The sequence below is a fragment of the Apis dorsata genome, unplaced genomic scaffold (assembly GCF_000469605.1).
Source record: "Apis dorsata unplaced genomic scaffold, Apis dorsata 1.3 scaffold_683, whole genome shotgun sequence".
Classification (NCBI taxonomy): domain Eukaryota; kingdom Metazoa; phylum Arthropoda; class Insecta; order Hymenoptera; family Apidae; genus Apis; species Apis dorsata.
In genome coordinates this window covers 1,749,233-1,763,082 of record NW_006263864.1, presented here as the reverse complement: position 1 = coordinate 1,763,082, position 13,850 = coordinate 1,749,233, and the positions used below count along the sequence as shown (strand labels likewise).

At 47.1% G+C, this 13,850-nt stretch overlaps 1 protein-coding gene across 9 annotated transcripts in view; it reads left to right on the top strand.

The window, feature by feature from the left end:
• Positions 1 to 13,850, top strand: part of LOC102676017 (protein Fe65 homolog) — a 122,391-nt gene that overhangs the window by 33,095 nt on the left and 75,446 nt on the right. Inside the window, exon 1 of one of the 9 annotated variants that reach the window (XM_006622358.2) lies at positions 8,984 to 9,576. The exons of the other annotated variants lie outside the window; for them this stretch is intronic. Within the exon in view, the coding sequence (XP_006622421.1) occupies positions 9,555 to 9,576 (22 nt within the window). The 5' untranslated portion in view covers positions 8,984 to 9,554. Of the gene's footprint in view, positions 1 to 8,983; positions 9,577 to 13,850 lie in introns of those variants that run through there. 9 annotated transcript variants of the gene reach the window in all.

Sequence of the window (13,850 nt, the reverse complement as noted above, 5' to 3'; positions counted from 1 at the left end):
GTCAGGGCCGTCTGCTCCTCCCTCCCTCCCTCCCTCCTCCAAACGAAACTGTTCTCGCAATTAAGCGCATTCAAAGGAAAGACCCCCAGCTTCCTGCGGAGCTCTCCGGTACACGTGCTTCCGCCATTCCTCGTTCCGCGGCTAATTCTCGGCCCTTTTCCTCCATCGATAATATCCAAAGTAGGACGCCCCTTTCCACCTTCCCTGTTGACATCGATATTTTAATATCCTTGGCAAAACGAGTGCAAAGACCGGTCACGCATTATTCCATTTTCATATTTATCGATATCGAATACTCCACTTTCCTTGTACATTTTTCTCTACATTATTGACGCGTTCGCGGACAGACGAGTATTTTTTTCATAACGAAAACTCTTCATCCCGTACGCGACGTTCGTTTCGTTCGTCGGAGGAACGATATTCCCGGTCGTTTATTCGTGAAAAATAGAGCGTGGCGCGTTTAAATATTCGACTTGCCCGCCGATATTTTATCAATTCCGGGAAAAATCATTCCCGATGGAAGGAATGGGTGTGGAAGATGCGTGTGTACGTGTGTGATCGCGGGCGAGGAAGAGTTGGAGGGGAGTAAGAGGGCGGGATTCGGGTCGAGTTTTCGTATAGAAACTATGACTCCGGAAATCACCGGTAGGCTTTAAAACGAGGACGAGCATGCAAATTGCACCTCGTGGATGGGTATATGTACGTACATATACATATGTATACATATATATACGCATATATGTATACGTGTATATATAAATGTCTAGATACGTAGAGGGTGAAGAGACTCGTTCCGTGCCAGTTTCGCCGCGGGGCTTTGGAAACGCGGCGCAAAAGTCCTGTCGGGGGATCGAAGTGGCGTATAAGGTTTCCCTGAAAACTCGGTGTACGCGAATACGAAGCGAGGAGAGGCGAGAGATCGAGGAGAGAGGCGAGCTCGCCTGCTCCCTCGAAGCGAGATTTTCAAAGTGCGAGTAGAGGCGAATGGCGAGGAGCCATTCACCGCTCCTACCTCGCCCCTATCTCCTTGTCGTCTCGAGTCCTGTACATTTATCTTGCTCTCGTTTCGCTCGTTCCATTCGTTCTAATTTTTCTATCCTCCCATCGGTCCTCCTCGTCCCGATACACTCGATTAACGTTTCGTTGAACTTTCGATGTTGTCTCGAAATGCCGAGAGGAGAAGCTTTCCGAATACCGAAGCTTTGGGAAAAACGAACGAAGAAATTTTTTTCCACGCATCGATCGAGACGGGGAGCGAGTTGCCTCGCGTGCAGCTTGAATTGCGGCGGGGATCGCAAATTGATAGCTCCGGATAAGCTAATTAATGCTTTCGGAAGAAATTACGTTCGATGTAATTCGGCCAGCTGTTAGTCTCGAGAGGGGAGGGAAAAGGAAGCACGAAGGAAGAATCGAAAACGGGATAATGGACGCGGATAATGAGAGAGGGGTGGGAGATCGAAAGCCTCCATTTCCTCCTTTTTTTCTTTCTTTCTTTCTTTCTTTCGATCCATTCCAATCTTCTTCTCCGGAGCTCGTCATTTACGCCACGCGAATCAACTATTCTTCCTTGTAATTAAATATTTGTCGTTCGCGGAATCGATGGATAGGTATTTACCCTCTCCATTTACCGTCCGTGATTTTAACCACTCGTGGATTCATTTTCGAATCGAAACACAGTCACACACGATCGTACACGGATAGAACGAGAATATCCAATAATTATCCCTTCGTTCGAATGGGATTCGAAAAGCGTGGAAAAAGAAAAGACGTCACGTAGGTCGGTTGAGATTTCGTCAAGTTGTCGGATCTCGAGGAGGAGGGATGGCATAAGATGGCAATTCTCGTCGGATGAATTTATGGGTGGTGAAGATTAACACGGTCGGTTGTTAATAAAAGTCACGAGATTTGGCCAATTCTTTTTGGCCGACCGTCTTTTATCCCCCTTCCCTTTCTTCCGTTCTTCTCTTCCGTTCGTTTCCTTGGCTCGAAAGGAAGATCCTCCATCATGCTCGCCGTCTTTATCTCCGCTTCAACCCTCTCTCGCGCAAGTTTCGGCGTTCAAAATGATTCTCTTCTTTACTTCACGATTTCTTTGTACCACCCCATTTCTTCGTCCGCCTCCTCATCCCAGACTTGGAGGAGAGAAAATAAAGAGAGGAACGAATACTATCTTCAAACCCTCTTTTCGCGGCGAAAGAACACCGCAGCCAGGCATTAAACCACCGGAATATTCCTGTTTTCGAGGCACTCCGACTCGCTTCTCGTTCGCTATTATCTCTTTCTTCTCTAGCACTTTTTTTCTTGACGCATCGGATAAAAAAGACTGGTGGGCGTGACACAATACGTCCTTACGGGCGGGATTGGTTTCGTACGAGCGGCGAGAACGCGAGCATTTAGCCGCGACAAAAGGCGAGGAACAAAGCAAGAGCGACGATTAACGAAATGGAAGAGGGAATGGAATGAATGTATCGTAATTTACGATCGCGTTATCCGTTAAACGAGGACGACTCGAACGATTCGAACCATATTTTAGAGCTTCTCGTGAGAACAATAAAAAATACGTCCAAGATGTAATCATCGATGACGAGCGTGATAAACGAACGTGACTTTGACGATCCAATCAGATGAAGCATCCTAAGCGAGATATTTTTCTTCTTTAACTATTTAATTCCACGGAGAATGACTCATCATCGATCGAAAAATTTTCCTGAACGAGCGATTCCCTCGATAACGTATACGTCGACGAACGCAAATTCAATTCTCGATACCACTCGGCCCGACCACTTTGCGTCTTATTCTACTCGAGAGTTTTCCACGCAACACCGTACGCCCCGCAGGAAGTTTGGAGTTTCCGGCAAGGAGTTGGTACGCCGTTAAAATCGGTGTACGCATACACACACGCGCGCAACACACGTCGGCAAGTGTACGTCGAAGACATTCGGATCAGCGATTTCCTGGGGAGGGAGGGAAGGATGGTTGCATTCTGGTTACCCTGTTCTCGGCCCGCACAAATCTTCCTCCTTCCTCCTCCCTTCCCTAACGTTTTATCAGAACGAAAGCCGGAAATACCGGCGCAGACGGAAATATCCAGGCCGCATTCCTCCGTATCGGGCCGTCGCTTTGCGAGAACGCGAAATGGAGTCCCGGAGAACCTCTTTCAGTCGGATATGTGATCGCGTAATGGACATAGTTCCTTCCCTACGAGGAAGACTTCTTCGCTCTCGACCCGGCCGATCGAAACGGATTTAGTTTCGATTTTTTCTTTTTTTTTTTTTTGGATGAGACGAAACACGAAATGGGGGTGATTCGACGAAAGGATTAGCAATTCGACGTTTCTTGACACTTCTCTGCCCCGCCGAATAATAGGCCGAGTTTTCCAATGGAAGACTTTGGTCTCGTTGTTCTCTCCCTCGAATTCCCCTGTTTGCTTCCTCCTCGGTTTCGTTTCATTTCGTCGAGCAGCGAAGTGAAATCGCATTTGGGACAGGACAACGGGGGACATAAGACAGGGAAGAAAGAGAGAAAGGGGTAGGGAAAGGGGTGGTGGACGGGTAACCGGAACGCGTCGCTAACGTAATAACATTTCAATTCGAGGACGGAAATTGCCAGAGGGCATGGCGGCACGTCCCCCGTAGTTAGGAGATGGGTGAACAACCACCTCCCTTTCTCCTTCGTCTTCCTTCGTCCAGCCTCGTCTCCTTCGATTCTTAACGGAATCTCCGCGAGCGAGTGGGAGAAGAATTCGCGTTGGGTGGCGAATCGAAAGCGAAACGATCCTCGGAGGTCGGATCGATGTATTTAATCTTTTCTTTAAAAGAAGGTATCGAAGACTCGCGATTTTTCTTGGTTTCTTTTTTTTTTTTTTTTTTTTTTTTTTTTTTTCAAACTCGCGCGAAAAAATTTCCACGTTTAAATACGGCGGCGCGTTAATTACGGCACTGGCACCACCCTCGGCCTGGAATAATCCCGAAAGAAGCGTGTCACGATTTTTCCGAAGTCGCGACACGCGAACCGAGAAATAGGAAAGAGGCCGCGCGATGGGGGTAAGGAAACGGAAAAAGGGAACAAAAATAAGCGAAAAACAGGTTGCTCGGTGAAAACGCGAGGCCCCAAATGAACCCACCGCGTCGCGCAACCCCCGTAATTGCGTTCACTGTCGGTGTCGCTTTTAATTAATGCGACATACTTTTTTTCATCGCTAAAAAGTGCCACATCCTCGTAATCCACACTTGCCCCTTGCCCCCCCTCGCCCCCTGCCTGCAGAGAGTACGACCGGTGGGTGATCGTTAAATGGATGAAAAAAAAAAAAAAATATGCAAACCCTCCAGGCACCCTTCTCTTTTTTCCCTCTCCCTTTACCTCCTTTCTTCCTTCCCTTCCCCTCCCTCTCCTTTTCTTTCCTTTCACCGCTCTTCTCCAACTCTTCCCAGTTTTCTCTCCCTCGCTCCCCATTTCTTTCTCCCTTTTGTCTTCCGCCATTTCTCTCCGCCACACCATTCCTCCGAGTCCTTGCGGCGGGGAATAAATCCAATCGAATCGACCCCGCTCTTTTCCTTCTCTTCTTTCCGACTTTTCGAACCTATTTTTTTTTTTTGTTTCCTTTCTCCTCCTCGCCCGCTTTCTCTCCCGTTTTCGTCACCAAAGTTCCATCGTAGTCCCTCTCGAGAGTATTAATCCGCGTAACCTACATGCGACTGGGGGAGGCGTTGAACGAACGATGAAAAGGACGACGATAAAAAACATCCGTAGAGGACTGGTAGATGCAAGACTCGTGCCACGAACGAACGTTGTCGTTGTTGGCGCGTGTCGTAAAAATACGATGGCCGTCACACTATGATTTCTTCTTTTCTTTCTCTCTCTCTCTCTCTTTCTTTCTTCCCCTCCGGTCGGAGAAAAATCCTAGAATCTCTTAGCCGACGTACCCGACAACTTGATCGTTTAATTCCGGAATAAGTCCGTGGAGGCGATTTCTTCTTGGAAGAGAGAAAGAGAGGAGAGAGAGAGAGATGTAATATCACCCCCCTTTTATAGCGTGAATTAACGCGGTTGACGTTTACGCCTCACTCGTCACTTTTATCGCGTCACTTCTCTCGTATTTACTCTGTCCCCTTCGAATCGGCAAACATCTCGAATTTCAAACAGTTTGTACACACGTGTCCCGCGTGTTCGTTCCACGATTGATACAGTTTCTTGATCGGTGGACCAAGAGTACTCGGTTATTGCTCCATTGACACCTACACATGGGTCGATTTTTTTTTTTTTTTTTTTTTTTTTTGCGTTCCTGTCATCCACAGACAGCCGCCTATTCAACGGCTACGCGATACCGTTCCTAGGGGTGATTTGTGTGGGCCATCGGCACGGCAGATGTTTCGGTCGGTGCAACGGTACAAACGACGATGAACAGATTCACAACTCGTATTTTGCAGCGAAAGTGTCGTTCGATCGGAAGATCATTTGTTCACTCTATTTTTTATTAGTAATAGTTTCGATTCCGCGATATCGACTTTGATTTATCGATTGATTCTTATCTGCGTAACGAATTATCTGCGAAACGCGCGTGTAACATGTAAGAAGAAACATAAATTCGCAATTTCTTTTTTTTTTTTTTTTTTTGTTTAAAACCTTCGAAAAGAAAGGTTTCGCTTTTGTAAAAGCGGAGTTTATTATCGATTACGTTTTTCATCACGATAGGGGGTGGCGATTCCGAAGGGATCGTAAATTTATAACTGTTCCCGGCCGGGCTGGAAAATCGCGGATATTCGCGCGGAATTCACGTGCAATGACACCGAGATAGAGCAATGTAAAAAAAAAAGCCTCCCCTCTCCCCTCAAAAAACGTATATAGTTGGCAAAAAAAAAAAAAAAAAAATAGAGGGAAATCGTGGCGCGTAAAAAGGTTGTATTACGCATCGATGATTCTTAACGCGATGGAAACAGCAGGGATATCGGTTATCGAACAAACGTGACTTGAGGACTCGATTCTCCTCGAAAGAGGATCCTGGCCAATCCGTGAACGATCGCTCGAGATGAAACGTAATGAAAACGAAGGGATGCTTTTCTCCTCTCTCTCTCTCTCCTCGAAGAAAAAATGATTAATCTCGTTACAAGCGCGCGCGTCTCTACTCTCCTTTTTCTTTTTTCGATCCTTACCCCGTTTCACGTTCTCTGCGATAGAGGGCAGATTCGAGCGGATCTGGAAAAACCAATACATTTGCAGCGGTGGGAAACGCGCGGTGAAAAGAGCGGCGCAAAATGGATTTGAAATTAAATTGCGGCGCGCGATTATTAAGTGCTGGAACGCGCTTTTAATTACGCGTCTTTCCCCGAGTTTGCTGCTCGCTTTTGGCGTATCCAGGTAGAGAGAAAGAGAGAGAGAGAGAGAGAGAGAATCAAAGGAATGGCGCAACCTCCATGCCATTGCCCCGGTTCTTTATCCCGAGGAAAGCTACCCACTGACCGAATGCTAGTTGCAAATGAAACCTCGAAAACGGAAAAGAACAAGGAGAGAGCGGAGGCGCGAGAGAAACAAAAATAGATGAAAAAGAAGAAGAAGAAGAGACGAAGGAGCGCATGTTTTTCGTTCGCGCTTCGTCCCCGTTAACGTTAACATTTACGTTTCACGCGGCGAAACTCACGCTCCGTTTCCCCGCAAACGTTGATTACGCGGCACGATGCCGGAATTTAATTTGCTATATGGATTCGATGAATCAATTTCATTAATGCGAAAATTACGAGGTGCAGGGCGCATCCTGCTCGGTTAATAACCAATAATTACGTTCTGCTTATAAACGTCAAGTTTAACCGGTGGGTGGGTCGGCCGCGATTCGCCACGCCGGGCCAGCGACAACGCTCGCAAAACGCGTATCACGCGTATCGTTCCCGGGGAATCGAAGAAACGTTTATATTCCCAAAACGTTTCTATCTCCATCCATAAATCAAAGCGTATGCGAACGGACGTCGATATATCGTCAGATTATACAGATTTTTCCCGATGCTATCGCGTTCATTGCCCTTATAAAATAATCCCGATCATCTCTATTCACGCGAGAATATCCCCTGTTAATGGAGTCATCGATCGTCCGGATGACGTTTTCGAAACGGTGGGAAGGCGAGAAGAGAGAGAGAGAGAGATCGTCCAGTTCGTTTCTTCCCGTCCCTTTGCCCCGATCGCGTTATCAATCGGTTTCGAGATTCGAAATTGGGGAAAAAACTGGATCGAAGCGAACGAGCCGAATTTCATAATCGATCATTTTCACGGCGAATAAGCAAACAATTTTGCGAAGCGAAAAGCTTCGCCGACGTGTCGATTGTTCGTGGCCGCGCACCTCGTTTATTCATCAACTGTTTACGCCGCGGATTAACTCGCGTTATGTCGAGCCGGGAGGGGCGAGGGTTAGCCGGGGTTCCCGGGGAGAAAAGTCGGTGGAGAAACGCAAATAAAAGAATGAGGAGGAGGAGGAGGAGGAGGGAATGGAAAATTTTTACGACGTACGTAAGATTTACGGACGAGTTTCTTTTTTTTTTTGGACGCACGTAAAAGTTTTCCCGATAAATCCACATCTGGCAGCGGTGCCGATCCACCGGGTGACGGTTGGAATCGCGCTGCCCGCTCGGCGTTAAGGCGATTTTCCCGTGGAAATTTTTCGGAGGAAAACACCTACACGGTTGATTTACCACCGGCTTCACGTCCATTTCCCTTCTTTCTTTCCTCGTTCTCTTCCTTCTCCCTTTCAATCCCTTTTTATGGTTGGCGGAATTTCATTTCAACTAGAACGCGGCCACGACGACACCTCGTGGCGTCACGTTGGAAAAACCTTTCCCCGAGCGTGGAATACAAAGAGGAAAGTTTTCGGCGCTAACCTATTTCCCGGGGAGCATAGAAAAATGGTGCTTGGCATGCGTTGCATCGTGTCGCAATTTATAGGGGCGCCACCACCGTGTCACGTCCCGTGATCTCTTTTAACGAGTCGAATCGAACGTTTCCAATACAAACGCTCTCGTTCCGAGAATACCTTTAAACGGATCATCTTCTCTACGTCGCGTTCTTAATTCTCCACGTACTCCACGTGAAAATTATACTTACCTTTTTCTTGGCCCTTCTCTCTCTCTCTCTCTCTCTCTCTCTCTCTCTCTTTTTCTTTCTTCCTTTATATTTCTATCTATTACATCACTCCCGCGAGCACGTAACAGCGTTTAAACGGTCGGATATCGAGGGGACGCAGAGAAGAGAGAGAGAGAGAGAGAGAGAGTATCGCGGAAAACATGAAAGGCTGTTTTGTTCGTGGACGTGGTTCCCCGGTACTTTAATCTTTCCCCGAGGATCGGAAGGATCGACAGTCCTGCCATTGCGTCACACATCGTCCCGAGATCGAACAGACCGCACCAACACATCCATCCCTTCCACCAACGTCTCCCGAGATCCGCAAATACGCGTTCACGGCTCGTTGCCCGTTACTCGTTGTGAGAACCCCTGCGGATGACGTCATCCGGCGCATGATTGGCCGAGCTAACGATCACGTGACCACTCGCTTGGCCAGCGTCTGGGGGGTTGTAGAGCGACTAAGGGAGAGGGTGGAAGCGGGAGCGAGCTCGACGAAGGAAAGGAAAGAGAAGGAGGTGGAGCGTGGGAAAAAGGGAGAAGAGAAGGAAGAGGAGCTAGGAGGAGGACGGTTCTCTCGCGTGTACGAGGATCGGGGGAAGAAAGGAGGAAGAAAGAAACGGACAAAGTTAGGGAAAAGAGGAGAAAGAAGAGGAGAAGAAGACGAAGAAGAAGAAGAAGAAGGAGAAGAAGAAGAAAGGGTTGGAAGGAAAAGAGACGCGAGACGAAACGACGAAGGGATGATATTTCGAAGCGCGAGAAAAAGAAGGAGAGGAGAATATATAGAGGTTGGGGGGCCCATGGTGGGAGAAGCGTGGGGATGCGAGAGGGTGAAAGAGAATCGTTGGAAGGGGTTAGAATTGGTGGGGGTAGCCGCGAGTCTCGCCAGTCACTGCGACGACCGCGACGCCCCAACGTCTCGGGGTGCCATTTGTCCGCTACTGACCTTAAAAATCGTCGTAATTTTCCTCCACACCTACTTTACCGATTCTCGAAGTCTATACTACGGGGCACTCAACGCGTTTCGCGGTGTTGCGGTGTTTGTATTTTTTTTTTTTTTTCGAAACCGATGGTCGTCGGATGGAATCGAACTAAAAGCGCCGTGTTTTCCAGTAGCTGTGGCGAGTTTCGTTTGTTTCTCTTCCGTCCTCTGTGATTTGTTATTCGCGTCCCTATCGGTCCCACCGATACACGCGAAAAAATGTGTTAGAAACTGTTCGCGTATTTTTTTCTTTTTTTATTTTCCCTCCGTGCCAATCGAACGGGGATTACTTGCATCGCTTATCGTTCACCCGTCCGTGAATTTCGTCCGCGAGGAAAAAAAAAAAAAAAAAAGAAGGATGAGTTAACCTCGTGAGAGGGTGGAAAAACACCGAGCCGTTCGTGCACGAGTTTCGCTTCGGGAACCAGTGGAGCTATCGAGGACATTTTTTATAGTTGCGTAAAACACGACCACGATGGTCATCCACGGAGTGAATCGTAAGTTATGCGTCCCCTGATGCGTCCTCCTTTCGAGCATATTCCCTGACTTTTTTACAAACACCGCCCTCGCGTAATCACGAAAACTCGCGTAATCAAATAATTAACAACACGCGACCCACGGATCTACCCGTGCTACACGTTAACGGGCTGATTTAAAAGTCATCGAATATGCTTCGCTCGTCTTTCTTCCTTCCCACCGTCTGTTGTCGATTGTGCGTTGTAAATGTGCAATTTAGCGAGCGAATGAACAACTCCCCCCCCTCCTCCCATCCCGACCAGCCGCTGCTCGTTAAAAAGATAATACGTCCCTCCATGTGTCTGCATTTAAATGTGATCCAGCCGAACGCATTCTCGATAAGCCTGAAGCAAATCCCCGCGCTACTAGTTCGCTTGACAAACCGCATCCCATCACTCGTCTCAATTATCCCAAGATTATTCGTCGCCCCGATTAATCGCCTTGTTTCGACTGATCGACCTGCCATCGCATCGATATCGCGGCAGGTGTTAACAGCTTTCGTTTCTACTCGAACTCGAGCACGGTCCCTCACTTTTTCGTGTAAATTTTCCCGTATTTTTTTTTCTCGTATCGACCCTGACCAAACGCGCAGCCAGGATGGAAACGCACGAAAAAAACGCGCGTTTCACATGGAAAGGTCGAGGAAGGGCCAGGCCATGGCTCGTTGCAATCTCGTTCGACGATGACGAATAACGAAGACGCTGGCTGGAAATCACGACGATGTTTGATTTGTATATACTTTGATATATGTAGTTATCGAGGAGAGAAGCTCGTTAAAGACGCAGATGACCTCTCGACGCGTCCACGCGAACGCGTTGTCGGTTGGACGAGGCGAGGAAAATAGTATCGCTGGTCGATGGCGACGACGATCGTGGAAATTCCTCCTCACCTGGTCGCGGTTCGATGAGTTTCAAAGGCAGCCAGCGTTAAAAATACTCGAGAGGCTTCCTTCCCGATCGATTAACGACTGACTTTTACTAAGAATTTACGAGCCGTTGTTGAACCTGCCCGACACGCGATCCGACCGCTCGTTTCTTTTTCATGGCTATCGATCTCGTATCGGACGGCCGATTGGTGAAAAAAAAAAAAGACTGTCGAGTAGAAGAGGCGAGTGTGTAAAGTTTATTACGAACTTTTCGTTCTCGCGTCGAAAAGAAAGAGAAAAGAGAGAGTTAAACGTTACGGGGCACAATTATCAACGGGGTTGGACGTCTGAGAAAACGAATTTTACGCAGCTCGTAAAAATTCGCGACCATGTACATTAGCTAATTGTACGATACCCGATCGATTCGTTCTCTCCGTTCTTCCTCCCTCTTTATTATCGTGGATTCTGCTGCTCTTTTCGTATATAGATGTCACGATGATTCAACACGAAGTCTTCTTCATCGCGATATTTTGATGCCTCGATAGATAGTCTTTATAGCCAGATTGCGCTCGTTTCCAATTCTCTCGATTTCGAGCCTAGTAACGAGAACAACTCGTGGATGACTAATCGAGCGAAGATACGATTTTTCTTTTTTTGCTTCTTCACAATTTCGCGACACGGTGAGGGGAAAAACTAATCTTTCCCTTGGAAAATTGCGTATATGCGGTGTATATGGGTCGGCAAACTCTCTCGCCTATTTGTTAATTATCGTATCCAATTCGTTACTCATTTCCGTTCGACGCGCAATTCCCACCGAGAATTGGTCCCTGACCGGAGATTGGCGTAAGTAAATTTGCCTTCGTAGTAGATATCGACGCACTCTGTATCGGAGGTTACAGCTTACTCGGAAAGCTATTTCCATCGCGGGAAATATCGCAGACGCAATTAACCGAGTAATAATGATAACGCGTCTCGTTATCTCGTTCCTGAAAAAAAATCATTAAAAAAAAAAAAAAAAGAAACGGAAAGAGAGGAACGCGAGCGATTTCGTTGAACGTGAAAGGAGAGTTTCGCCGAGAAGCTTCACTGTTGCACACGTGGCAAATTAAGTTCCTATCTGGTAACGTGACTCGTGGATTATCTCGATTCACAAACAAGAATATGGGTTACGAAATAATGCACTCTTATAGGATAAAAGAGTTTCGCAATCTGCATACAATCTGCGAACAAGGTCACCCATCTTGCGAAACGGATCGTTACCGAACTGTATCGTTATAAATCGAGACGTTTTTTCTTTTTTTTTTTTTTTTTTTTTTTTTTTTTCTTGTTTGGCCAGCTCGTCGCCAAACGTTCCGAGTTGGATCGTTTTAAAGGACGGTCGTTTAAAGTTGGACGGGAAAGAGTGTACTCCCGTGGCGAATTCCATCTAAACGTCGAGTCACGAATTTCCAATGGTTCTCTTTGTTAAAAAGCAGGAGAGGGGGACGATGGTGGCAGTGGCTCGAAAAGCTATCCCGGGATGGCGTCTTATAAAACACAATTACGAGTCTTAACCAAGTTTCGACGCACTTAATTACTTGAAAGTTGGTACTCTGTTTCGACTCTGTTTTATCCCACCCCTTCCATTCGCTCCATCAGCCGTGGCATCGTAGTTCCTACGGTGGTTGGGCCTTTTCAGACGCTATAATAACGAGAGAGATGGCTCGCATAGTCCGTCTATCAACCTGCTTTAGAGGCTGGCCGCACCCTCGAACAAAAAGATCGCAATATCCATGATATTTGGGGAAAAATTTGAACGTCTACAAGATATAATTTTAAAACTCGCGATAATCGATCGAATTTTTTCCTCCTCTGCTAATTAATTAATTAATTGATTGTACTTATAAGAATCCGGAGAGAACTTTCATAAAAAATCCTTTAATATTCGATTGCACATTTTTTTCACTCATTATTTTTGCGCAAATTTCGTTAAATCTTTCGATGTGTCGAGAAGGAAAAATGGCTTCCTCTTTCTCTCTCTTATCTCTCTTAATTCGTCTGAAACAAGCTGGAAATTTCTGCATCTCCATCGCTCGTTGTACGAAAATGGCGGGCACAGGTTTGAAACGTCTCAACGAGTCGACCTTTGAAGGTCTCGACCCTAAATTTCCATCCCTCACCGCCCGTAAATCGTCCGATGTAACTGGAGGTATCATGGCGGCGTCGCAACAACGATACCCTCGTTGAAATACGAGCGGCGTACGCTGGCAACGGATCCGCGTACATGCATCAGACACGTTGTAACGCCTCGTAGATTTGTTCTGCGCATCGCACGACCGCATGCAACTCGCATTCCGTGTATAATGGCAACCGAACCGGATTCCTTGGGATGCATTCGCGATGAGCCGCCGCGATTTCGATTTTGTTTCCCATCCTCGACGAGGATCGATCGATCGCGTCCACCGTGAAAAATTATCAACATTGCTCGACCTTATTTTCTCCGTTCTAATAGAGTAAATATCGACAAAGTATCGCTTCGTCCACGTATCGAGACGAGAAGCGTTCATCGTCGCTTCGAACGCAACGGAGTTAGTAGGGTTAATTCGTATTAAATTCGGGCGAAATACGGGCACTGCGATGCTCGAATGGGAGCAGTCTTCACGCATGATAGAACGATTTCACGGTATATTGTGCACGCTTCCATTTGTGGATGCATACCGGTTTCATCACGCTCAAGAATGAGATTCCTGAGGCGTATCCACGATGAATAGTTATGCTCCTACTTCTTCCAGCCAAGCGTTCCAATATATTTTCCTGCAACTACGATTCATTCGCGTGATTTTTCACGAAATTTTCGTATCCTCTCCTCATATAGATGTCGGTTCAACGAGAAATTTATCAGATCTCTCGTTAATAGCTCGTTCTTTCCACTTCCATCAGAAAATAACCATCACGAGGGTCGAATCTGAACAAAAAAATTATTCGAAATTTCGCACGAAGGATCCGGAGAGAATGGATTCGCGCAAAGGGGACGAGGGAGAAGAGGTAGAACCGACAAAAAAACGACGCCTGTATCGTGATATACGCGAGAGAATGGTCCACGGAACGGCATATGGAACGACATTCCCCCCATTCGCAATATCCGACCGGGCAAACAAAAATCTAATACATATTTGTGCCGCGGCTGCAGCTCGCATAACTGGCTACGGTCGTGAAGGGTGAATGGAAATGGAAGTCTGGAGGGTGGTAAGGGGAGGGGAGGGAGGGCAGAGGTCGCGATGGCCGGGCCTCGATCTGCCAGCGCGACGACATTATCGGTTTCGCATCAACCTTAGTTTACTTCGACTGCATGTGTCCTTCTCTCCCCTCCTTCTCCCGCCATTCCTTCCGAGCTTACACGTGTATCGATGC